The 27393-nt window shown below is 40.6% G+C and overlaps 1 protein-coding gene across 4 annotated transcripts in view; it reads left to right on the forward strand.

Annotated features, from left to right (window-relative positions):
- APC (APC regulator of WNT signaling pathway) overlaps nt 1-27393 on the forward strand; it is a 191089-nt gene that overhangs the window by 122834 nt on the left and 40862 nt on the right. For all 4 annotated transcript variants that reach the window (XM_084627702.1, XM_084627701.1, XM_084627704.1 and 1 more), the window contains 2 exons: nt 8953-9036; nt 24240-24344. In XM_084627702.1, coding sequence (XP_084483828.1) covers nt 8953-9036; nt 24240-24344 — 189 coding nt within the window. The remainder of the gene's footprint in view (nt 1-8952; nt 9037-24239; nt 24345-27393) is intronic.

Below are 27393 nucleotides of genomic sequence, written 5' to 3' on the forward strand. Positions count from 1 at the left end.
ATTTAAGTGTGGTGATCCGGGGTTTTCTTGGATATAGGCCTTCTGTAACATTCCATTGTTGGAGCTGATCGTGGCATCCAGGAAGTTGATGCTAGTGTGGGAGTATTCTAGAGAGTTTGATGCATGGTTGGTGGTTGTTGAAGTTGTGGTGGAAATGTAAGACAGCATTTAGGTCATCTCTCCAGAGGATGAAAATATCATCAATGTGTCTCAGTTATATCATTAGTTCCATAGTACATTTTTCCAGAAATTCTTCTTGAGGTAGCCCATGAAGAGGTTTGCATATTGGGGAGCCATCTCCTAGTACCGAGAGCTGTTCCCATGGCTTCGACAAAGAGTTTGTTGCTGAATGTAAAATTGTGATGGGTGAGGATGAAATGGTTGAATTTGGTGATGTGTTTAGGGTGGATTTCCTAGTGTTGTACGTTATCTTGTAGGTATTTGAGGCAGGCAGCGATACTGTCATGATGAAGGATGTTGGAGTATAGGAAGGTGACATCCATGGTGGCAAGAATGATTTTCTGGGGGAAGTTGTTAATGCTGCTAAGTTTCTGGAGGAAGTAGCAATTGATGTAAAGATACAGTGTGTAGTTTTGTCCGTTGGGGGGTGTCCAGTCAACTGATTCTTTTTTCCTCATGATCATCAGTGGGAATGTGGTTGTTGTGGGGTGGTGTCATCGTTGTGAAATAATTCCTCAATGTGGAGTCTGCAGAAGAATTCTTCTAGTTTTCCACTTGTTAGTATGGTATCAGGTTCTGTGGTGGGGCAGAAGTTCAGTCCTTTGGAGAATGAAGATACTTCAGTTCTTTTTGGGGTGATCTTTATTGATTGATTAGGTTGGAGTGTCGTATCGTGTCTGTGTGGTGGGTCCTGGTCTCTTGGTTTTTCTCAGAGGTGGTCTGTTAGTTGTGGAGTTACTGTAGTTGGTTCCATGTTTTGTTTTTGTATTGGATGGCTGTCATTGAGTTATTTGATAGTTGTTTTGGGTTTCCTCCAAGATCTCCAGGTAGGTTTCCTGATTTTATTTTTTTTTCTTCCAGTGTGTTGGAGCATGTGTTGGTCTCTTTTTTGAGAAGGTCCCTTTTGGAGTATCTAAGGTGCAGAAGATAATTCCTTAGTTTTTCTGAGGTCCTTCTGCAGAGCTGTTCATCATGTTTGGAGTTATATGTAGTGGTCAAAGGATTATAGATGGTGAGTCCTCCTGGGAATGATATTTTATTTCTTGCATCTGTTTGGGAAGTAGATGTTGCTGTTCAGTGTAGCTTACTTTATGGTGTGACATTTCTATTTTAATACTTACAAGAGTTTTGTTTAATTTTATCCCAAATTTCTCATACGATTTCCAGTGACATAAACACTGCCTGGACATTTTTTGTCTTCTCCTTATCTTTATAATCTAAATCACTTCAACATATTCTTACTCAGATCCTGATAAATATCCCGCAATATTTTACAGTTCGGCATGGACACAGATGAAAAAGTATAATTTTCCTGTGCTTTGTTCAGTGATTCTTTCCGTGTTAGACTAAACTATTTCAGATTTGGACCAGTGTGTGAATGAAACAGGATTCCAGACTTCTTTATTGCCTTTATTGTTATTAATAGTAAACATAAGCATTTATTTTATGGTAGCACTTAAAAGCCACGATTTGGATTTAGGGGCCCAATTGTGGCAGACACTGTACGTACATATTGTTACAGGGTCAGGCCAGATGGCTACAGGAGAGTGATAGAAGGTAGATACATTAGCCATAGATTAAGCAGGTCCCCTTTCTCTGAGTAAGATAATGGGCTGTTCCAGAACAATCAGGAAGTTGCTGGAACCAATTATGGCAAGCAGGCTAATTAGGATACCTGGAACCAATTAAGAAGCTACTAGAATCAATTAGGATAGGCAGGCTAATCAGGGCACCTGGTTAAAAAAGGACTTCACTTCAGTTAGTGAGGCGTGTGCGAGGAGCTGGGAGCGAGAAGGCAGTTGTAGCTGTCACACAGCTGTTACAAGAAACACTGTAGACAGCTGTGATCCACAGGGCCCTGGGCTGGAACCTGGAGTAGAGGGAGGGCCTGGGTTCCTCCCATCCTCCCAACTCCCTATTGGATAAAGGAGGAGTTGACCTGGACTGTGGGTGCCACCAGAGGGGAAGGTTCCTGGCCTGTCTCCCAACCCACTAGGTGGGCCAGCAGAGACCGCGGGAATTGTTCTCCTTCCTTTTTCCCATGCTGACCAGTGATGAGGTTAGCTGAGTGGACAGCAGGTTTGAGCCACTAGCAAAAGTGGCCAAACTGAGGGCTGCCGTGAATCTCCGAGGTGAGCAGATCCGCCACTAAGGCAGAGGAGGAACTTTGTCACAATATATAAGACATAGGTGCTGATTCCATGGATGCTCTGGGGCTGGAGCACCCACAGGGAAAAAAATGGTGGGTGCTGAGCACCCACTGGCAGCCCTCCCCCAGCCCCCGATCAGCTCCTCCTCCTCCATCCTAGCGCCTCTCGCCCACCACGATCAGCTGTTCCGCAGCATACAGGAGGTGCTGGGTGTGGGGAGTGAGGGTAGGGTGTCCTCGGGGGAGGTGGTGGGAAGAGGCAGGGCGGGGGTTGTGCACCCCCAGCATCTCTGAGGTAAGAGACCATATCTGGCACACAATAGGAAATGTATTAAGATTTTAAACAATGTTTCTTCCCCATGAATTCCTCCTTTTCTTGATATATTATTTTTTCCATTTCTTATCATGCTGTTTTTAGATACAGTAGAACCTCAGAGTTATGAACACCACAGGACTGGAGGTTGTTCGTAACTCTGAACAAAAGGTTGTTTTCAAAAGTTTACAACTGAACATTGACTTAATATAACTTTGAAACTTTACAACGCAGAAGAAAAATACTGCTTTCCCTTTATTTTTTAAGTGGTTTACATTTAACACAGGACTGTACTGCTTTTTTTAAATATCTGCTGCTGCCTGATTGCATATTTCCAGTTCCAAAGAGGTGTATGGTTGACTGGTCAGTTCATAACTCTGGCATTCGTAACTCTGCGGTTCTGCTGTAACACTTTTCTACTCATACTTTCAAACGCTAAAGAGGAAAGGATGGTCTGGTATTTAAATGACCGCACCGAGAGTAACATGATATGGGTTTAATTCCTGGTTCTGTCACAGTTTTTCTGTGTTGAATTTGTACAAATCATTTAATTTTTCCATTTCTCCATCTGTAAAATGGAGATATTTCTCTATTGCACAAGGTACTGTAGAGATAAATTTTTTAATGTTTGTGAGGTACACTAATACTACTGTGATGAAAGCCATATAAGTACCTAGTTAAATATTTCCATTACATCTGCTAGATTATATATTTTGCCAGTTTTGTTGCATCTGTTTGTGGCAAAAGTTGCCTCAAATCCTGAGAAGTCTGAATTTTTTTTCATTTATGGACCCATTTTCTCCTATTGGTTTTGAGCAATAAATTACTAATAGCACTTAAACCCAATTTTGGGGCAGTTTCAGTCAGACATAGAATCATAGTAGAAATAGAATAACTTCTTTGGGTTATCCATTCCATCACTGTACCAATGCAAGATTGTTCCCGACAATACATTTTTTTGAATGTTTTTAGTATAATTAAGAAAGTTCTTCTGTTCCTAAAACTCTGTTGGCCTTTTTGACTAGCGCTGCACAGTGAGTGGATATTTTCAGAGAACTATCCACAGTGACTCCAAGATCTCTTTCTTGATGGTAACAACTAATCTAGACCCCATCATTTTGTATGTATAATTCGGATTATGTTTTCTAATGTGCATTACTTTGCATTTATCAATCTTGAATTTCATCTGCCATTTTGTTACCCGGTCACCTAGTTTTGTGAGATTCCTTTGTAACTCTTCACAATCTGTTTTGGACTTAACTATCTTGAGTAATTTTGTATCATCTGCAAATTTTACCCCCTTTTACCTGATTTTACCACTATTTACTCCTTTTTGCTGATCATTTATGAATATGTTGAACAATACAGGTCCCAGTACAGAGCCCTGGCGGACACCACTGTTTACCTCTCTCCATTCTGAAATTTATTTATTCCTACCCATTGTTTCCTATCTTTTAACGAGTTACTGATCCATGAGAAGACCTTCTCTCTTATCCCATGACTGCTTACTTTTCTTAAGCCTTTGGTGTGGGACCTTGTCAAAGGCTTTCTGAAAGTTTGTGTACTATATCCCCTGGACCACCCTTCTCCACGTTTGACCCCCTCAAAGAATTCTAAAAGATTAGAGAGGCATGATTTCCCTTTACAAAGCCATATTCTCTCTTCTCCAGCAAAATTGCAGGAGTAATACAAATTAGAATATAGATATACTACAGTAACTAAGCTCTGTGTGAGAAAGTTTGTACAGCATTAACCAGCACTACTAATCCTGCTTTTTTGTGCTTTTCTGGTCACATTTTTAATGCTATTTTTTCTGTATTTTTATAGTAAAACTAAGGGGAAATATTAAGTAGACATTAATGGGGGTGTCTATAAATAAGATGTTCAGTATTTTGGAACAAAATTTAATCATGCAATCCAGGGTGCAATTTTAGTTCTGCTCATGTTTTTCTGAACATTTGTGAACTTTATACCAAAAAACAAAAAAAAACCCAAGAAAACAAAAAAACACTAACTTTGGTTTTATAGTTGATTTGATTTTGTATGTGTGTCTTGACTCTGTCATACCCAGTGTGATTTCAGTGGAATAGTTGAGTTCTGTGTCAAGACTCAGCTGAATACACAAATTCATCAGATAAAGGCTGATTAAAAAGGACAAATTCTGAGTATGTTATGAGGAGTCTTCATTTTTGGCCTTAAAAAAAGGTTCAGAATCTGTCTTTCATAATCTGTTCTTTGTGCCTGATCTTTCCCCATTTTTTCCTTAACTTTTTCTGTTTCCTTTGTTATTTTTTCCTCTTAGCTTTCCTACATCATAAAACAGTAAACACACATTTAAAATGTCCTCTTACGATATGGGGAATATGGCTCTATATAGTACTTACATATTTTATTTATTTCATTGAAATGTTCTTTTTCCTTACTGTGACAGGAACCCCGGGGTACAACCTGGAACTGTGGGACTGCTGTGCCCCTTTAACTCTCCAGGCTGGGCTGTCTCACACAATGCTATGCCAGTGACAAGCAGCAAAACACCTCCAGGCACTGATCACTCGGCCATCAGCATGTGGAGCCCCACAACCAGCTAAATGGCATGAATGCTCCCTGAGCCACTCATAAGTCATATAGAGAGGGGCACCAGCAAATCATCCCAGCTAGATATATCCCATTTTACACTGCTCAATACTCCATTGGCCAGTGCAAGCTCATTAATTAGTTCGCCACTTTGTCAAAGGAAAGTGGACATGTGCCAGCTTTTGTAATCTGAGCTGAGATTCCCCCAAGCACTTCAAACAAACACACACTGTTTTAGGTAAAATATAAAACAGATTTATTAACTACAGAAAGATAGATTTTAAGTGATTATATGTAGCAGACATAGAGTTCAGAGTTGCTTACATCAGAATAAACTCAGTCTAAATTCTACAGACTAAGCAAGATTTGAATCAAGCAGTCTCTCACTGTAATAGATGTTACAGGCAGTTCACAGTTCTCAATACACAGGTTGGATCCCTTCCCAGCCTGGGACCAATCTCTCCAGTTCCAAGTCTTTGTCTTCCAGACAGTCTTCCAGGTGGTGAGGTGAGGAGGGGAGAGGCCAAGTGATGATGTCACTGTCCCTCTTTTATACTTTCTTCCAGCTGCTAGAAAGATTCTTGGTGTGATGTGGCAGGTAAGGCAGATGTCATTGTGTACGTGCCGCCTTCAAGAAGTCTTTGGGATAATGGATTCTTCTTGATGGGCCATCAACGCCTGTCTGGCCAGTGATAGTTGCCCCTTTGTTGCTACTGAAAGGCCTACCAGCTGTGGGCATCTCCCAACCTCACAACATATTTCAGTAACACACATAGCAATACTTCATAACTTCACATTCAATGATAGTACATACAGTTCAACAGGATATTAAGGTCCAACATATCAAGACTTTTAAAATGATACCTCACAAGGCATGCATCATACAAAACATATCATAAACATGTGACAGTGGTGAACATGGGAGATCCAGAGTGCTACTTTGCGGTACAGTGTGTCACATATATACATTTAAAAAACTAGATCAAGCATTAGAAAGCAAGAGGCACTAATGCTTGCAAAACTTAAAATTAAGCTACAGGTATTTAAAATTAGGTTTTCAAAAAGTCTACACTCAAAACTATTTCATTGCTTCGAAACAAGAAACAAGATTATAGATTATAACATTTTACCTAAAACTTCATTAAAAGGACTTTAACAAAGCTATGCTGAACTAAAACTACAGCAGAAACTATTAAATAGTCAACATTTGGCACGTGTTGATACACATAGATATCCTCTGTTTTGTTGTAAGTATTGTGACAGGGTCGGGCCAGATGGCTATGGGAGAGTAATAGAAGGCAGATATATTAGCCCCAGGCTAAGTAGGTCCCTTTTCCCTGGGTAAGGTAACAGGGAAGGTTCCAGAACAATCAGGAACCTTCTGGAGACAATTAAGACAAGCTGATTAGAACACCTTCAGCCAATCCAGAAGCTGCTAGAATCAATTAAGGCAGGCTAATTAGGGTACCTGGGTTTTAAAAAGGAGCTCACTTCAGTTTGTGGTGTGCGTGTGAGGAGCTGGGAGCAAGAGGCACTAGGAGCTGAGAGTGAGAACGCGGACTGTTGGAGGGCTGAAGTGTACAAGCATTATCAGACACCAGGAGGAAGGTCCTATGGTGGGGATAAAGAAGGTGTTGGGAGGAGGCCATGGGGAAGTAGCCCAGGGAGTTGTAGCTGTCGCACAGCTGTTCCAGGAGACACTCTAGACAGCTGCATTCCACAGGGCCCTGGACTGGAACCCGGAGTAGAGGGTGGGCCGGGTTCCCCCCAAATCCTCCCAACTCCTGGTCAGACACAGAGGGAGTCGACCTGGACTGTGAATTCAGAAAAACAGCCAAGCTGAGGGCTGCTCTGAAGCTCCAAGGCAAGCTAAATCCGCCAATAAGCACAAGACCCACCAAGGCAGAGCAGGAACTTTGTCACAGTATATAGAAAACTGGCAAAGGCTGACTATTTAGTGACAACAACTGTGGAAACTTCTTGATTCATAAGTAAGGCTGTGAATCTGTCACAGAAGTCACGGATTCCGTGACTTTCTGTGACCTCCATGACATCTGCAGCAGCTGGTATGACTGGCCCGGGGGCCGCTTGAGCAGCTCGGGCAGCCCCTGGACCAGCTGCTCCGATTGCTGCTGCTGGGGCAGTCTCGGGCTACCCTCCCTCCCAGTAGCAGCAGGAGTTGGTGTGGGAGGGGGCTCAGGGCGGGGTTTGGGGCACGGGCTCCAAGCGGTGCTTATCTCGGGGCTGATGCTCAGAAGCGGCAACACATCCCTCGATTCCTAGGTGGAGGAGCAGCCAATCAGCTATTCGCGCTGCCTCTGCCTGCAGGCACCATCCTGGCCAACAGGCACTGTGGAGCCGGCGCTCAGGGCAGAGGCAGCGCGCAGAGCCACCCTGGCCACACCTGTGCCTAGGAGCTAAGGGACATGTTGCCATTTCTGGGGAGCTGCGCAGCCAGGTAGGGTGCCTGCAGCCCTGCCCGCCCCCCACAGCAGCAGCAGGGCACCCGGGCCGCTGCCACCATCCCCTGTAAGCACCCAAGTTTTAGTTAGGGGTATATTGTACAAGTCATGGACAGGTCACGGGCCACGAATTTTTGTTTACTGTCCATGACCTGTCCATAACTTTTACTAAAAATACCCATGATTAAAATGTAACCTTTATTCATCAGCACCAGAAAAATTATCAGGCAGTTCTTCCAAATGTTCCAGTTCCATTCTTATGAGTAAGCTGAATATGACATTTACAAAAATGCTTGAGTAGAAAAAAGTATTTCCAAATATTTCAATATTCTGCATCCTCACAATAATAAGTCATACAGAGTGGAGTAACAGTATGATGTGACACCCACAACTGGTCACAGGCTAATTGCTTATAAACTGGACTCTTTATAGTAGCAACAGAATACCTTTAAAAAATAATGTAACTCCCATTTTGGGAGGATGAAAATGTTTTCTCAACCCTAAAACTATGAGAGAGATCTGGTTTTAGTGTCCGTTAATATCAGACTGTTACTCTTGAGTTCTTTTGAAGTTTACGTTTATTTTTTTGCTTAGTTTCCTATTGTTGCTACTTAGCAAGACTTCTGTATATAATACTGTCTTACTGCCTTTTATTATGCAAATTGGTGTTTCTGAAGTCAGTTTTCAGTAATGTAGAAGTAACTGTGATAGGGCTAACACAGGACTGTAGTAATATTCATAGTTTGCCCAAAGAATGGCTAATAATACATGGAAGTTATTCAGTATTTTACAGGCTGAAAACACTCTGCAAATGTAAATCCTTGCAAAACCTCTGTGCAGGATAGCTATGTATTTAGTTTTATCTATATTTTACAAACAGGGCATCTAAGACAGTGAGGTGAAGTAACTTTCTCAAGACAACATGATACATCAATGACAGAGGGAGGAAACTGTTTAGGCGGAAAAAGTGTTTTCTGGCTAATGTGTCTCTTACCATACTTTAATAGTTTATATAGTATGTCAGTTTAATAATAGATCCAAATTAATGTCAGTTGTGTTAAAAATCCAGATGACCATTACGCTGTGTAAAGTATTTTCACGTATGCCTCTTTCATGCGTATGCGCAGTTACTGAAATTATCACACTAATGAAGTAGTTCTGTTTTGTAGTCAACAGTTTTTGCCATAAACTCTTTTTTCACATTGTCATTTTCTACAGTAAATATTTCTTTTAAAAAAAAAAAACTATAAATTTGAAAATTTATTCATTTTTAGGTAAGGGTGGCAAGAATTCAGCAAATAGAGAAAGACATACTTCGTATACGACAGCTCTTGCAGTCACAAGCAGCTGAAGCAGAGGTTAGTGAGCATTTGCCTTTTTTTGCTTAGAGGATGTGCGCACGTGTGTTTGTATGTTTAAAGCAAAGCAAAAAGTCAATCCATCAACACTTAATAGAATGAACTGGGTGGGCTAGAATATTTTGGCTCAATAAATGACATGATGTAATTACAGTATATCTTGATGTTGGTTCCTCTGCTATAGTCTTTCTTTTCCTAGTCTTATCTTTGCGGGGGAGGAAGAAATATTAGTTTTGCTGCTAGTACTACTGTTCTTCTGCTTCAGCCAAGAAAATGGGTGCCTCTTGCTTTCTCAGCCATTGTAGCTTTATGAATTAATCGGTGGGAATTGCAGAGAGTGTCTTCTGTCTTCCTTGGCAGTACATTTTAATAACATTACTTCAGTGTACTTCAAATGAGCTAAAGCTAGAGATGCAGAGAGCAGCTTGGGTTACCGCTGCTCTACGGGTGTGGTGAGTACTGATATTTCAGTTAAAAATCCAGGTTCAAGAATTCAATAAAGAGACAAGACTGCAATACCTTGGAAAGGTTAGGACTGAGATTTAGCTCGTAACTATTATAGCCAGACTATTTGGTCAAAGGATTTGTCATGTTGTTTTCCTAATATATCTGACAAGTTGGAGTATAGTAATTCTCTTTCTAAATTTAGAGATCTGATAAGGCGTTATGTGGTTTGTTAATCTTCTGAGAAGTACAGATAGGAAAAGGGTGAATGCTTATCCAGTTTGTGTGAGACCTTATTTTAGAAGTCTTATGTCACGCTTCTACAGGAAAATACTGATATATAAATAAAGATAACAGGATTCCTGTGTTATTACATGCCAGCATCTATTATAGTGGTCACCGGTAGCAGCCACTGTAATTAAGTTGTAAATCAGTTTCCTTTATGAGCCCATTTTACATACTTGTATCTTACCCAAACATTGACCACTGGGGCTGAAATTTTCCGTAGTTGGTCTGTGTCCAAAATTGTGTTTTTAAGTTCAAGAAAATGTTCGTCATTTTGGAATTGAGAGGATAAAAACTAGCTTTTTTTCTAATATAAAAATAGTTCTGATAGTTATTCTCTGAAAAACAAACAGACTTCTTATAGTATGGGGCCCAAAACTGGACACAGTACTCCAGATGAAGCCTCACCAATCCCGAATAGAGGGGAATGATCACGTCCCTCGATCTGCTGGCAGTGCTCCTACTTATACAGCCTAAAATGCCGTTAGCTGTTTTGGCAACAAGGGCACACTGACTCAAATCCAGCTTCTTGTCCGCTGTAACCCCTAGGTCCTTTTCTGCAGAACTGCTGCCTAGCCACTCAGTCTCTAGTCTGTAGCAATGCATGGGATTCTTCCATCCTAAGTGCAGGACTCTGCACTTGTCCTTGTTGAACCTTATCAGATTAAATGTACCCCCAAGTTTTACCTCACTTAAAAACTACTTGCAGCTCATCTCCAGCTGTGTGGGGATGCTACTGGAGAGCAGCATGCGTGGAGGAGCAAGGCTGGAGTGAGAAATTATTCTAAGGGGCAGAGATAGCAGTCATAGCTAGTCATCCACACCTGGATCACAAATTGAGGATCTGTAGAGCTGGTACCAGGTGATATGGGAACAATGGCTGAGCATTTCAGAAACTCGGGGGCTAAAGGGGGAGGGGAAAGAGAGGGAGGTTCTGCCAACAGACTCAGGAGGTTCACTAGCTGAGGGAGATGGTATCTTGCTGTCAAATATTATAGCCACCCCTGGTGTAAGGCAGTGCAAGCATGGATTAGCATGGAAATATTACACACATTTAGATAGTGTGGGTGCTATGGGCTCATTCAATCTGGAAGAAGAATCCGTGTCAAATGCTCAGCTCCTATATCACCAATTGATATGTCTTGTGTAGACAAGGCCTCCCCCATTCTGCTGCAGGATTGTGGTACAATATGTAATACCCTCCCACTCTTTAGGGACCCTAATAGCACTTGGACACAACTACAGAATTAAGGACCATTTTTATCTAAACTTAAGTTATCTTGCCAGTGAGTATTTGGAGACTCTTCAATACACAAATAGGCCATGGCAGCATATCACATCAATGCAACTTCAGAAAGGGCTGGTTTTAGGGCAAGAAATATATGTGACTACCTGGTTATTGTTTTTACTGAAAACTATAGAATTTAAAGCTCTTTGGGACATATATGTTTTTTTACAGTGCCTACTATAGTGAGGCCCAACTTTCTTGTGGTCTTTAGATGCTACTACATTACACATAAGCAGCCATTTGTTGTTCCATTAGGTTGGCATCTTTGTGGCATATATAAGGCTCCTATCCTTGTAGAATCTAGGACCAGTAGATACTAGTAGTATAAGCTTGGGTAATATATCGTACCAAAAAAATTCAGCCTGAAAGAGACATTCAGAATAGAAAATTTCAGTCCAAAAGGTTAACGTTTGGCAAAATTTTATAAGCAACTGAAAACCGGGTATTATAATGAAAAGTGTCGGGAAACTTTACCTACAGAGGTGGCACTGCCACCTCTGCCTTTAAGACCCATGTTACATATATATTCTGTGGAATGAAATGCTTACGCTATATTTAGGAGCCATCTACCTGTTTTGTTCGCAGTACATTTTTGAGTGAGGGCACCTCAAAAGATGAACAGTTTTGGCTGGCAACTACAAATGTAAATTTGCATACAGAACTTTTTTAAAAAGCCATTTTGCTGTAAATGCCTTCCTTAAATATTTTACTTTGTTTTAATTTACTGTACAGGTACAAGCACTGTCAACATAATATCCATAATTTGTAGTAGGTGAAGTGTGTTTTCATTGGATGATGATGATTTCTGTAGACAAAAGAGAGAGGATTTATTTTACCCAGAGATTATTTTCATCAAGCTTTAAGCTGTTTTTCTTATGCAACATGAGTAATTGCAGCTGTTAGGGATTTGGCAGACTAGTATTTTTCTTTGTGATTCAACAGCAGCAAAATTCAGCTTCATTTGTTTTAGTCTAGTGATTGGACCCTATTTTTCTGTTCATCCAGTATCCTTTGTTTTCAATTTCTTTTTTTTTTTTTTTTGTATCTGTGGTGGAATTACAGTAAAATAAACATTTATTCTTTTCGTATCTTCAGAATGGGGGTGTACCTTCAGTGTTTGAACCTCAAAAAAATAAAATGCATTGTGAAGTAACAATTCATTTTTGCCCAGAAAAGCCATCAATTGCAGCAAACAGTTGACTACCTTTGCAAATGATTAGTCACTGTTGTTCAAAATTAGAGCTATTGCTAGCCAATCAGTACAGTGATGATAAAAGTTCCACTATTGGAACAGATTTCAGGAAGGAGGGAGAGAGAGTGTGTTTGTTTCCGCCCATGCAATGCCCTGTACTTTAGTAGAAGGTACACTAACCTGCAAGCCCAGAGGCTATGAGTTCTAGCCCAGGCTTTTCCACCAACTGCTGTTGATATTTTTGTGCACTTCACAACCCGTACTATGAGCTAGGGTCTCAGACTGCTACCTTGAGGGATAACTATTATTCACCCATTTCAGATAAGATAACTTGCACAAGGTTATTTTAGGCAGTAATTGGAATAGAACCAGGCTTCTAATATAACAAAGCCAAGGCTAGAGTGGATAAAAATCAAGTTTTTAATTCTAATCTGATCTTTTTATTTAAATTGGATGTTTAGATTTCAGTTAAATATTTTTCATTTTACAAATAAGCCTATTTAAAATTAAATTTGAAATTGACAACCTATGTTAAGTCCTAAACTTACTACAAGCTATTAAAATAATTTAAATTAAATAAATAAAATATTAAGCAGTACACTGTGCTGCCAAAGTTTTAAAGAGTGTCAAACCATTGAACTGGTGGAAGTCACTGGCTAAGCACTGGATCACAGAATTCTAATAGGTGGGGAGGCATGATTTCCCTTTTCAAAAGCTGTTTACTTTTCCCCAACATATTGTTTTAATCCATGTGTTTGATAATTCTGTTCTTTTCTATAGTTTCAACCAATTTGCCTGGTACTAAAGATAGGCTTACCAGCCTGTAATTGTCAGGAATGCCTCTGGAACTTTTCTTTAGTGCACTAGATGAGATACACCACATGTTGTGATAGCCATTTGTTGGACCCCTGGATCTTGAAAGGCGTGTTGTGGGAGTGTTGATCATTGATCATAGCAGTGGAGATATGTCTACAGATTTTGGATCTGTTGTTCTGGCACGGTCTGGTGCTGTTTTGAGTTGGTGTGTCCTGGTGTGTGGAGAATTTGCTTCTGATGATGAACTAGGAGAGTTTGGAGGATTGTATGAAGGCCAGGAGAGGGGGTCTGGAAAGACTTCTTTCAGGATGTGGTCCCCATTGAGTATGGGTGGTAATTGTTTAATGATATCTTATATGGGTTAGTGTGGTGCTAGGTGACAAAGAGGGGTGAGTGATCGGGGAGGGGGTTTTATTTCTATATTGAAACAGGTTCTTTCAGGGTGTCTGGGTGACACACCTTTCATAACATATAGAGTACCTCATCCAGTGCACTAAATGCCCAAGTAACAGCTATGTGGGTGAAATGAGACAATCACTATGTTCTCAAATGATTTCTCAGAGAAAAATAATAAGACAAAAACACATCATCATCTGTGGATGAACACTTTTCACAAAGCGATCTCCTCTATATTTGACCTCTCAGTCCTCATCCTCAAAGGAAACCTGCACCTTCAAAAGATGAGCATGGGAACTTAAATTCATAACTTTGCTAGACACTAAAAATCATGGACTGAATAGAGACAATGGATTTATGGCTTATTACAACAATCTGTAACTCACTAACTCCCACCCACACACAGGTTTTTTCCCCCTCTTTTCTCTCCTGTGACTGGAGAGGTATTTACTGGACAAGTCACCTAGAATGATTCCATTAAATGTGTTAACTACTTAGACTAAACAATCTGTATTTAGCTGTGACACACTGAGTGCATTGCCCAGACCTGAAGGAGAGCTCTGTGTAAGCTCCAAAGCTTGTCTTTCTCACCAACAGAAATTAGACTCATAGACTTTAAAGTCAGACAGGACCATCATGATCATCTAGTCCAGTGGTTCTCAAACTGTGGGTCAGGATCCCATTTTAATGAGGTTTCTAGGGCTGGCTGAAACTTTCAGGGGCTCAGGGCTGAAGCCCAAGCCCTACTGTCCGGGGCCGAAGCCAAAGCCCGAGGGATTCAGCCCTGGGCAGTGGGGCTCGGGTTACAGGCCCCCTGACTGCGGCTGAAGCCTTTGGGCTTCAGCTTTTACCCCTTTCCCGCCTGGGGTGGTGGGGCTCAGGCAGGCTCAGGCTTCGATCCACGTCCTGGGGTTGTGTAGTAATTTTTGTTGTCAGAAGGGAGTCGCGGTGCAATGAAGTTTGAGAACCCCTGATCTAGTCTGACCTGCACATTTCAGACCGCAGAACCTCACCGACCCATGCCTGTAAATAAACTCCTAGGCTCTGGCTGAGTTACTGAAGTCCTCAAATAATGGTTTAAAGACTTCAAGTTACACTAGTTTAAACCTCCAAGTGACTCATGCCCCAAGCTGCAGAGGAAAGCGAAACCCCCCCATGGTCTCTCCGAGTCTGATCTGAGGGGAAATTCCTTCCCTACCCCAGATACGGCAGTCAGTTAAACCCTGAGCATGTGGGCAAGACCCACCAGGCAGATACCTGAGAAAGAATTCTCTATAACAACTCAGAGCCCTCCCCATATAGAGTACCATCTCCAGCTGTTGGGGATTTTTGCTACTGACAGTCGCCAATGGGCGACAGACCATTGTAGGCAGTCCCATCATACCATCCCCTCCAAAAACTTAATAAGCTCAGTCTTGAGGCCATTTAGTTTTTTTGTCCCTACTACTCCCCTTGGAAGGCTGTTCCAGAACTTCACTCCTCTGATGGTTAGAAACCTTCTCCTAATTTTGAGCCGAAACGTGTTGATGGTATCCCTGATATTTATTACTCTGTATTTATAGAGAGCAATCATATCTCCCATCAGCCTTCTTTTTGTTAGGCTAAACAAGCCAAGATCCTTGAGTCTCCTCTCATAAGGTAGGTTTTCCTTTCCTCAAATAATTCTAGTAGCCCTTCTCTGCACCTGTATCAGTTTGAATTCATCTTTCTTAAACATGGGAGACCAGAATTTGAGATGCTGTCTCAGGAGTGCCTTGTATAATGGTACTAACACTTCCATCTCTCTACTGGAAATACCTCATCTAATGCATCCTAGGACTGCATTAGCTTTTTTCACAGCCACGTCACATTGGTGGCTCATAGTCATCCTGTGATCAACCAATACACTCTAGTCTTTCTCTTCCCCTGTTGCTTCCAACTGATAAGTCTCCAGTATATAGCAAAAATTCTTGTTGTTAGTCCCTAAATGCATGACTTTGCACTGTTAAATTTCATCCCATTTCTATTCCTCCAGTTTACAAGGTCATCCAGATCTTCTTGTATGATATTCTGGTCCTCCTCCGAATTGGCAATACCGCCCAACTTTGTGCCATCTGCAAATTTTATTAGGATATTCTCACTTTTTGTGCCAACGTCAGTAATAAAAATGTTAAGTAAGATTGGTCCCAAGAGCAGTTCCTGAGAAACTCCACTAGTAACCTCCCTCCAGCCTGACACTCTACCTGTCAGTAACACCAGTTGTAGTCTCCCCTTTAACCAGTTCCTTATCCACCTTTCAATTCTCATATTAATCCCCATCTTCTCCAGTTTAACTAATAATTTCCCATGTGGAACTGTATCAAATGCCTTACTGAAATCCAGGTAGATTAGATCTACTGCATTTCCTTTGTGTAAAAAATCATTTATCTTCTGAAAGAGTGAAATCAGTTTGGTCTGGCACGATCTACCTTCTGTAAAACCATGTTATGTTTTATCCCGATTACCATTCACCTCTACATCCTTAATTACTTTCTCTTTCAACATTTGTTCCAAGACCTTGCATACAATTGAGGTCAAACTAACAGGCCTATAGTTTCCTGGATCACTTTTTTTCCCCTCCTTCTTAAAATTAGTATTATCAATTCTCCAATCATAGGGTACAAACTCCGAGTTTACAGATTCATTAAAAATCCTTGCTAGAGGGCTTGCAATTTCATGTGTCATTTCCTTTAATATTCTTGGATGGAGATTACCTAGGCCTTCCAATTTAGTCCCATTAAACTGTTTGAATTTGACTTCCACCTTGGATGTGGTAATTTCTACCTCAATACCTCATAGCCATTAGCCACTCTGCCACTACCCCTAAACTCTTCATTAACCTAATTAAAAACCGAGGCAAAGTATTTGTTTAGGTGTTGGGCCATGCCTAAATAATCTTTAATCTCCACCCCTCCTCAGTGCTTAGTGGTCCCACTTCCTTTTTTGTTTTCTTCATTCTTCATTTCTTGATTAATCGCTGTTAACTCAAAAAAATGAATCATGATTAATTGCAGTTTTAATCACACTGTTAAACAATAGAATACCAATCGAAATATATTAAATATTTTGGATGTTTTTCTACATTTTCAAATATATTGATTTCAATTACAACACAGAATACGAAGTGTACAGTGCTCACTTTATATTATTTTTATTACAAATATTTGCACTGTAAAAATGATAAAAGAAATAGTATTTTTCAGTTCACCTCATACATGTACCATAGTGCAATCTCTTTATTGTGAAAGTGCAACTTACAAATGTAGATCTTTTTTGTTACATAACTGCACTCAAAAACAAAACAATGTAAAACTTTAGAGACTACAAGTCCCCTCAGTCCTACTTCTTGTTCAGCCAATTGCTAAGAGAAACAAGTTTGTTTACATTTACAGGAGTTAATGCTGCCCGCTACTTATTTACAGTGTCACCTGGAAGTGAAAACGGACGTTCACATGACACTTTTGTAGCCGGCATTGCAAGGTATTCATGTGTCAGATATGCTAAACATTCATATGCCCCTTCGTGCCTTGGCCGCCATTCCAGAGGACATGCTTCCAGGCTGATGATGCTCGTTTTAAAAAAAAAAGTGTTAATTAAATTTCTAGCTGAACTCCTTGGGGGAGAATTATGTCTCCTGCTCTGTGTTTTACCTGCATTCTGCCATATATTTCATGTTATAGCAGTCTCGAATGATGACCCAGCATGTTGTTCGTTTTAAGAACACTTTCACAGCAGATTTGACAAAACTCAAAGAAGGTACCAATGTGAGATTTCTAAAGATAGCTACAGCACTTAACTCAAAATTTAAGAATGTGAAGTGCCTTCCAAAATCTGATTGGGACAGAGTGTGGAGCATGCTTTCAGAAATGTTAAAAGAGCAACACTCCGATGCGGAAACTACAGAATGCAAACCACCAAAAAAGAAAATCAACCTTCAGCTGGTGGCATCTGTCTCAGATGATGAAAATGAATATGTGTTGGACTTCACTGCTTTGGATCGTTATCGAGCAGAACTGAGCATCAGCATGGACCACGGGTGGGCGAACTACGGCCCGGGGGCTGCATCCGGCCATCCAGACATTTTAATCTGGCCCTTGAGCTACCATCAGGGAGCGAGGTCCGGGGGTCGCCCTGCTCTAGCCGGGGAGCGGGGTCGAGGGCTTCCCCCGCTCCATGCGGCTCCCAGAAGCAGCAGCAAGTCCCCTATCTGGCTCCTATGAATATAGGCAGCCAGGGGGCTCCACCCACTGCCCCTGAGCCAAGCGCTGCTCCCGCAGTTCCCATTGGCTGAGAACCACCCCGTTCCCCCTCCCTCCCTCCAAACCCCTTGGACCCAGCCCGGAGCATCCTCCTGCACCCGCAACCCCTCAGCCCCACCCGAGAGCCTGCAACCCTAGCCAGAGCCCTTACTCTTCCCCCACCCAGCACCCTAACCCCATGCCCCAGCCTGGAACCCCCTTCCAAATGATGAACTCCTCATTTCTGGCCCCATTCCAGAGCCCACACCCCTAGCTGGAGCCCTCACCCTCTCCCATACTCCAACCCTCAAATTCATGAGCATTCATGGCCCGCCATACAATTTCCATCCCCAGATGTGGCCCTCAGGCCAAAACTTTTGCCTGCCCCTGGCATGGACACATGTCCTCTGGAATGCTGGTTGAAGTATGGAGGGACACATGAATCTTTAGCGCATTTGCCACATAAATATCTTGCAATGATGGCTACAACAGTGGCATGTGAACGCCTGTTCTTGCTGTCAGGTGACCTTGTAAACAAGAAGCGGGCAGCATTATCTCCTGCAAATTGTGACCAAACTTGGGTTTTTTGAGCGATTGGCTGAACAAGAAGTAGGACTGAGTGGACTTGTAGGCTCTCAAGTTTTACATTATTTTATTTTTGAATGCAGTTATTTTTTGTACATAATTCTACATTTGAAAAGTTTAACTTTTGTGATAAAGAGATTGCACTACAATACTTGTATTAAATGAATTGAAAAATGTTATTTTTAATTTTTACAGTGCAAATATTTATAATAATAAATGTAAAGTAAGCACTGCACACTTTGTATTCTGAGTTGTAATTGAATTCAATATATTTGAAAATGTGGAAAACATCCAAAAATATTTATAAAAATAGTATTCTATTCATAGAATCATAGAATATTAGGGTTGGAAGAGACCTGAGGAGGTCATCTAGTCCAATCCCCTGCTCAAAGCAGGACCAAAGTAAATCATCCCAGCCAAGGCTTTGTCAAGCCAGGCCTTAAAAACCTCTAAGGATGAAGATTCCAGCACCTCCCTAGGTAACCCATTCCAGTGCTTCACCACTCTCCTAGTGAAATAGTGTTTCCTAATATCCAGCCTAGACCTCCACAACTGCAACTTGAGACCATTTCTTGTTCTGTCATCTGCCACCACTGAGAACAGCCTAGCTCCATCCTCTTTGGAACCTCACTTCAGGTAATTGAAGGCTGCTATCAAATTCCCCCATCCCCCCTTTCTCTTCTGCAGACTAAATAAGCTAAATCAGCCTCTGCTCGTAAGTCATGTGTCCCAGCCCCCTAATCATTTTCATTGCCCTCCGCTGGATTCTGTCCAATTTGTCCACATCCCTTCTGTAGTGGGGGGAGCAAAACTGAACACACTACTCCAGGTGAGGGCTTACTAGTGCCGGATAGATGGGAATAATCACTTCCCTCGATCTGCTGGGAATGCTCCTGCTAATACAGACCAATATGCCAATTGGCTTTCTTAGCAACAAGGGTACACTGCTGACTCCTACCCAGCTTCATGTCCACTGTAATCCCCAGGTCCTTTTCTGCAGAACAGCTGCTTAGCCAGTCGGTCCCCAGCCTGTAGCAGTGCATGGGATTCTTCCTTCCTAAGTGCAGAACTCTGCACTTGTCTTTGTTGAACCTCATCAGATTTCTTTTGGCCCAATCCTCCAATTTGTCTAGGGCCCTCTGTATCCTATCCCTACCCTCCAGCATATCTACCTCTCCCCCCAGCTAAGTGTCATCTGCGAACTTGCTGAAGATGCAATTCATCCCATCATCCAGATCATTAATAAAGATATTGAACAAAACCTGCCCCTGGACTGACCCCTGGTGCACTCCGCTTGATACCAGCTGCCAACTAGACATCAAGCTGTTGATCAGTACCCATTGAGCCTGACAATCTAGCCAGCTTTCTATCCACCTTAAAGTCCATTCATCCAATCCATACTTTTTTTAACTTGCTGGTAAGAATACTGTGGGAGACCGTATCAAAGCTTTGCTAAAGTCAAGATATATCACATCCATGGCTTCCCCTATATCCACAGAGCCAGTTATCTCATCATAGAATGCAATCAGGTTGGTCAGGCATGACTTGCCCTTGGTGAATCCATGCTGACTGTTCCTGATCACCTTCCTTTCCTCCAAGTGCTTCAAAATGGATTCCTTGAGGACCTGCTCCATGATTTTGCCGGGGACTGAAGTGAGGCTGACCAGTCTGTAGTTCCCCGAGTTCTCTTTCTTCCCTTTTTAAAATATGGGCACTATATTTGCCTTTTTCCAGTCGTCCGGGACCTCCCCCGATTGCCACGAATTTTCGAAGATAATGGCTAATGGCTCTGCAATCACATCAGCCAACTCCCTCAGCACCTTGGATGTATTAGATCTGGACCCATGGATTTGTACATGTCCAACTTTTCTAAATAGTCCTTAACCTGTTCTTTCACCACTGAGGGCTGCTCACCTACTCCCCATGCTGTGTTACCCAGTTCAGCTGTCTGGGAGCTGCCCTTGTCTGTGAAGACTGAGGCAAAAAAAGCATTGAGTACTTCAACTTTTTCCACATCATCTGTCACTATGTTGCCTCCCCCATTCAGTAAGGGTTCCACACTTTCCCTGACCACCTTCTTGTTGCTAACATATCTGTAGAAACCCTTGTTGTTACCGTTCACATCCCTTGCTAGCTGCAACTCCAGTTGTGCCTTGGCCTTCCAGATTACATCCCTGCATGCTCTAGTAATATTTTTATACTCCTCCCTAATCTTCTGTCCAAATTTCCACTTTTTGTAAGCTTCCTTTTTGATTTTAAGCTTATTTAACAGTGTGATTAATCACAATTAATTTTTTTTTAATCACTTGATAGCCCTACTATAAAACCTTTTACTACTGGTTTTAATTCCCTTTGCAAGCTTCAACTCTGGTTAGCTTTTGGCAGTTCTCACTTTCTCTTTCTGACCTCCAAGAGGTAGCTTTCCCTGCTGATCCCTGCCATCTTCCATTCCTTGTAGGCGTTCTGCTTTCTCTTAATCACCTGTTTGAGATGCTTGCTCATCTTCATCCACCTTGCAACCCTACCCTATGAATTTTTCCCTCTTGCTTGGGATCTAGGCTTCAGATAGTGTCTGCAACTTTGACTTAAAGTAATTCCAAGCCTCCTCCACATTCAGATCCTTGAGTTCTTCAATCCAGTCCACTTTCCTAACTAATTCCCTTAATTTTTTAAAGTTAGCTCCTTTAGCACCTTGATCATCCAGGGGCCCTACTGCCTTTTTGGCAGGCTTCCTGTTTTTCATGTATTTTAAAAAGTATTTGCTGTTAGTTTGTCTCTTTTGCAAGTTGCTTTTTGAATTCTCTTTTGGCCTGCCTAATTATACATGACTTGCCAGAGTCTGTGCTGCTTTTTTTTTTTCCTCAGTAGGATTTGGCTTAGTTTTTAAAGGGTGTCTTTCTGCTTCTAACCACCTCTTACTCTGCTATTTAGATTCTCTTACTGTTTGTTTTGTTGTGTATACATTTAATCTGAGCTTCTGTTATGGTGTTTTTAAATCGTCTTGAAGCAATTTGTAGGCATTTCATCCTTCTGACTGTTCCTTTTAATTTCCATTTAACTGGTTTCCTCATTTTTGTGTAGTTCCTCTTTTTGATGTTAATTGCTGTTGTGGTGGGTTTCTTTGGTATATTGCCCCCTACAAGAATGTGAAACTTAATTACATTATGGCTATTACCAAGCGGTTCAGCTATATTCACCTCTTGGACCAGATCCTGTGCAACACTTAGGATAAATCAAGAATTGCCTCCCCTTGTAGGTTCTAGGACTAGCTGCTCCAAGAAGCAGTCATTATTGGTGTCTAGAAATGTTATCCCTGCATTCTGCCCTGAGGGATGTGTCTGTCCAAACTGTGTGCTCCTCTGCACCTGTCAGCTTTCCCCCAGCCCTTAGTTTATAAACTTCTCTATGACCTTTTTAATTTTACATACCAGCATTCCGTTTCTGTTTTGGCCTAGGTGGAGCCCATTCTTCCAGGCTCCTCCTTTCCCAAAAGTTTCCCCCTTTCCTAATAAACCTAAATCCCTCTTCACAACACCATCGTCTCATCCACTCATTGAAATCCTGCAGTTCTGCCTATTTATCTAGCTGTGTGCATAGAACTGGAAGGATTTCAGAGAATGCTACCATGGATTTCCTGGACTTTAATCTCTTACCTAGCAGCCTAAAATTGGCCTCAAGGACCTCTCTCTTACTCCCCCTGTGTCATTGGTATCTACATGACCACTGGCTGCTCCTGAGCATTGCACATAAATCTATCTAGATGTCTCAAGAGGTCCACAACCTTCATAACTGGCAGACAGTTCACTGTGCGATTTTGGTCATCACAATATTTCTAATAATCAAATCCCCCATTACTATCACTTGTTTCTTCCTAATAACTGGGGTCCCCTCCTCTGCAGGGGTATCCTCAGTGTGAGAGGATATCATGACATCATCTGGAAGGAGATGTTGTAGAACATGTTTAGAAGTGAATTTGGATGTTTCGTTAATATTTGTTTTACTGTTGCATTTTGTGTGTGTTTTTGGTTAATGCGAGCTGTTCCTTTAAGAACAAGGTGTAGCAGACTGAGAATGTGGTTGAGATACGGAGCAAATGTATGAAATTTTGCCATGTGTTCAAAGTGTGGAAGACCTAGGGGGCCTGGGTAAGTTCCAGAAAAGTCAGAACTTGATTTAATAAATTTGTCTTTCCAGAAAGCAAGGCTTATTCTCACCAACTGTCTCAGGGCATAGCTAATGAGCAATAAAGGTTTTCGCCTCTAGGTCATCTGTCTAAATCTTGCCCTGTTCAGCAGAGATTAAAAGGTGTTCCCATCTAATGGATAGTTGAGTCCCAGTTGCAGCTCCCACATGTTAAACTCATCACCATGCTTTGGTCTAGTTTGTAAACTCTTCAGGGCAGGAGCTATTTCTTACTTTGTGTTTGTACAGTGCCTAGCCCAACAGGGCCCCAGTCTCAGTTGAATCCTCTAACCAGAGCTCTTGTACTGGGAGCCAGAATCGCCTTACTTGCTATAAACTGGAAAGACTCAACAATGTTGTGATTGTCTCACAAACATACTGGTGGGCAGGGGAAGTTCAGGAATCAAAAAGATTAAAAATGATTTAATCTTTTATTTTAATCGTGATTTTTGGAGGTTGACTTGTGATTTCTTTTTTTTCACTGTTTGGGGTTGGTAATGCTGATATTAACCCAGGTGCAGCCTGCAATAGTCACATGTAAAATGGCCACTTTTGGGCTTTAGCAGCTTCTCCTTCCCAAATGTAAAGGGTCTGCTACCAAAAAGGCATGCCATAAGAGAGTGAATCCACAGTGGGAAGATCAATAATAACTAAGCAATCATAGGTTTCAGAGTAGCAGCCGTGTTAGTCTGTATTCGCAAAAAGAAAAGGAGTACTTGTGGCACCTTAGAGACTAACCAATTTATTTGAGCATAAGCTTTCGTGAGCTACAGCTCACTTCATCGGATGCGTTCAGTGGAAAATACAGTGAGGAGATTTATAAACACACAGAACATGAAAAAATTAGTGTTTATCATGCACACTGTAAGGAGAGTGATCACTTAAGATGAGCTATTACCAGCAGGAGAGTGGGGGGGGCGGGGGGAGAAAACCTTTTGTAGTGATAATCAAGGTGGGCCATTTCCAGCAGTTAACAAGAAAGTCCGAGGAATAGTGGGGCGGGGGCGGAATAAACAAGGGGAAATAGTTTTACTTTGCGTAATGACTCAAGGAGAAGCTCCAACAGAAGGGGGTAGTGGTAGTGACAAAAATTTAGTTTTCATTCAGTTAAACGGAGGAAGATTTTACTTCCATAAAGAACTGAAGCGTCTGTTTTCACCAGGTTTTCTACATCATTTGTATTTATTTCAGTATACAAAGATTAGGTTTGGTATGACCATATAGTTAAAGCTTTGTTCATATTAAGATGGATACACTTGTGTTTCTCACATTAACAATAAAATGTGGATTCCTTTATTATGGTATAGATACACCATATGTGTATCATTCTGTCCACCCAGAAAGTGTTTGTATTTGGTTGTGAAGTTTAAGTAATAATTTAACTGTACTAGCCTTAGTCTCCAGTAAATGCATAGATTGTGTGACAGTGCAGAGGAGACAGTTGTTTGCTCCAGTTCTGTTCTATTTCTGATAGTGATGTGAGCACAGCTGGTGGAGGATGGTGTTTCTGTGTCTCACAGCAAATCCTTTGTCTTACAGGGCTATAATCCTCAGAGGACATGCTTCGCTTTCATCTTACAATTTTGCTAAGACAGTCAGTCTCAGTTGCTAATTATTGAGGCTAGAGGTTATGAAATACAAAGCACAGTTCAATGGCTTTGTGAAGCTACGACATAGATGCATTCACAGCTTAGAAAGCTTTGACTGATAAAGTGTACTCCATTTCTATATGTAATGCCGTAAACTCTTGCATTAACAGAGGGCACCTCAAAGCAAGCATGATTCAGGCTCACATGAAGCAGAGAGGCAGAATGAAGGTCAAGGAGCAGCAGAAATCAGCATGGCAACTACTGGTAATGGTCAGGTAAAGTAAATATTTATTGGTAACATTTTTAAATATAAAAAATGTCACTCTTATGGGTGTGATCTGGAAATTCTGCTGTATGTAATTGTGCTTCAATGGATTTCTTCAGATGTATTAATTCTGAAAAGGCTGACATTTTTCTTTATTTCTGTTGGGAGGGAAGAAAGCTGTCAAAGCGGTTACAAAGGATATTTTAATGAGAGAATTTAAATATTCCATAACACAAGACTCTATTTTCTTTTGCTTAAAATGGTTAACACGGATACATTTAAGCAGGGATAAGCCAATAGTTTCGTAGAAAAAATGATTTTTTCCTATTTGTAACTATTTGTGTTTGTTATGATTTAATGATGGAATTTACTCAAAAATTTCAGTTCAGAAATGATCACTGAAAACACCACTATTTAAAAAATTAAGTGACCAGTTTCTCATTACAAATAATTACAAATATTATTGTAATTACAAATAATTCCTGTTTCTTAGTTAAATGCATTACATAAACCTCTGGAACTAAAAATCTCATCAGAGGTAATCTGCATGTGTGCTGAAGGGTTATGTACATGCTCATTTCATATTTGTCATTGCTATTCCTTTAATACTTAAATATATTACTGGGTGAAATTTAGGACTACACTAATTCTTTAAATGCAGAATTCTTTAATATTCATCAAGAGTAAGATAGTTTTCTTTAACTTAATAATTTTATATTTTGATTTATTTTACTGTGCTATAATACCACTTGCTTCATTATCTACAAGTATTGCTCAGCCTTTCATTTTAGTAATGCAGGTTCTCATAACCTCAAACAATAATATGACAGTGCAATTCATATGTAAGATTTTTCTGTTTTTTACTTTTTGTTTGTGGAATTATTTCAATCCCTTTTAAAGTATCGTGTACACAATGATTTGTGGGAAGGATTATGTCTGTGGTATGGCTCAAATATTTCATTAGATTAAACACTAAGCACAGTCCCTAATTTTTCTATTAAGATGTATTTCATCACAGTTTGGAACCCAATTCTCTTTGCTACATCTGAGCAGTTGCCTGAGGCCCCTATTCTAATCCTGATGACAGCATTATTCTAAAGGAGAAAAAAATAGTTCAGTGATGCTTTTGGGCTGAAAGCATAATGTGTTTAAATAATTCATGCATTGTGGCCACATGTTCTTTCTTGTGTGAATGGGAAGTTATTTTGGACAAGAGAGATTTTTTTGGAGGAGGAAGAAAGGGGTGCCTGTCTTGTACCCAGAAAGAATCATATCAGTTAAGGAGTAGCTCTCTTTTTGGGGGGCATAGAATTTGAGCAGTTTGGAGTTAATATCAAGCTACAGGACGAAAATATTATGGCTGTGGGATCTGAATTTGTGCCGCTATGAGACGTAAGGGGATTATTTACTTTTAGTGCAAGGGCAGGGAAAGGAGGCTTAATGGATTGGCCACTAGTGTTTTATTTCTGGGAACCCAGATCAATCCACCATGTACCCTTGAGCAATGAGGATTAAACAGAGTGCAAAAAAAAAAAAAAAAATCAACCTAATTGTTTGGGGCTAGCTTGGGGCTAGCTAACAGTAAGCAGTAAGACAAGCAATCTGAATTGAAGATTTGCCCATTGTGGACAGTATTTTTCAGGACTCAGTCATGTTCTCTTCTGTACCTCCTCTGCTCTGCAGTACTGTGCTGACAGCAAAATGAACTTTACTAAAATCTTGATTTTTTTGCAAGCTGTCTGTAGGATTTTAAAGAATTTCACTGCTTTATTAGTAAACTGCATCAAAATACAGGAAAACAATATAAAGGAAGAAAAATAAAGCACAGATGAAACAACAACAAGGGCATGAAAGAATATAATATTAAAAGGAAGGAGTATAAAAGGGGAAATTGCAGGGAAGGATGCTACACAAGAATGGGATTGAAGCAAGGTGGGTGGAGGGAGAGCACATGAGAATTGGGGAGAGAAAAGAGTCTACCCAAGAAGCATGTAAGTTATCAACTTTGGTCTCTTGCCAGTTTGTCAAATCAGTTACTACCTATTTTTGGTAGTAGTGATTTCAGTTCAGTCTTTAGTGCACCAGTAATAAAGATAATTGGGTTTGATTTGGGCCTCTTGGCAAAGTAGAAGGAGCCAAAAGACTCCGTTATCATGTTAACTACCTCTAAGCTCTGAAGAAAATAGCCTGTCCAGGTCAGGGTTGATATAATTGTTAGGACAGAATGGAAAAATGTGTGCTATTTTTGTCTGCCCCATAACGGGCTTTAATATCTAATGTTTCCAACTTGCCACTTTTTTACCTTTTTGGGTAGAATGCACATATTACAATTAATCAATAGTGTAACATTTTTGGCACATTTTGAATAAAAAAAATACACTGCGTGTGTAACCCTTAGATCACAACTTGAAATCAAGTTGAGCGGAAAGAGATGCTGTCAAGATAAAAACAGTATTAATAATTATACCTTAGATTGTTAAAATTGAAAGAATTGTAGAAGTCTACTATACTTTCACTGTTTACAAACTTTCTTTAATTTTTTAATTTCTCTCAGGGAAATAAGGGCTTGTCTATATGGAAAAATTATACTTGTATAAGGAAAGGTGTTAATTTAAACTGCTATAGTTATGCCAGTGTAATTCCTCATGTGAACACTTATTCTAGAATCAGAATGACTTTTTGTGACTTAGTTTATGTAAAATCTAAATTTGCGACAAATTTTACAATGAGATTATGTGACCAAAAGTAGGGTTTGATGGAATTTACAAACTGAGCAGTAGTTAATTCTGCTATTCAGTACGTTACTTCACTTTATTGTACTGTAGAACTGTTTTTATTCACAAACAAATTGTATACCATAGGCAGGGCTGGTCTTGTTAAAACACAGGATTAGGAGTCAAGAGTCTATTCTTGGCTCCAGTACGTACTACCTGATCAGTGTTTGATTTTCCTGTTTTTAAAATGAGAATGATACTTTCCTGCCTCACAAGTATATTGTAGGACTTAATTCATTAATATTTGTGAAGCACTTTGAGATTCTTGAATGGAAAGTGTTAAGT

Source organism: Lepidochelys olivacea (assembly GCF_965140295.1).
Source record: "Lepidochelys olivacea isolate rLepOli2 genome assembly, chromosome: 5".
In the NCBI taxonomy this organism is placed as follows: Eukaryota; Metazoa; Chordata; order Testudines; family Cheloniidae; genus Lepidochelys; species Lepidochelys olivacea.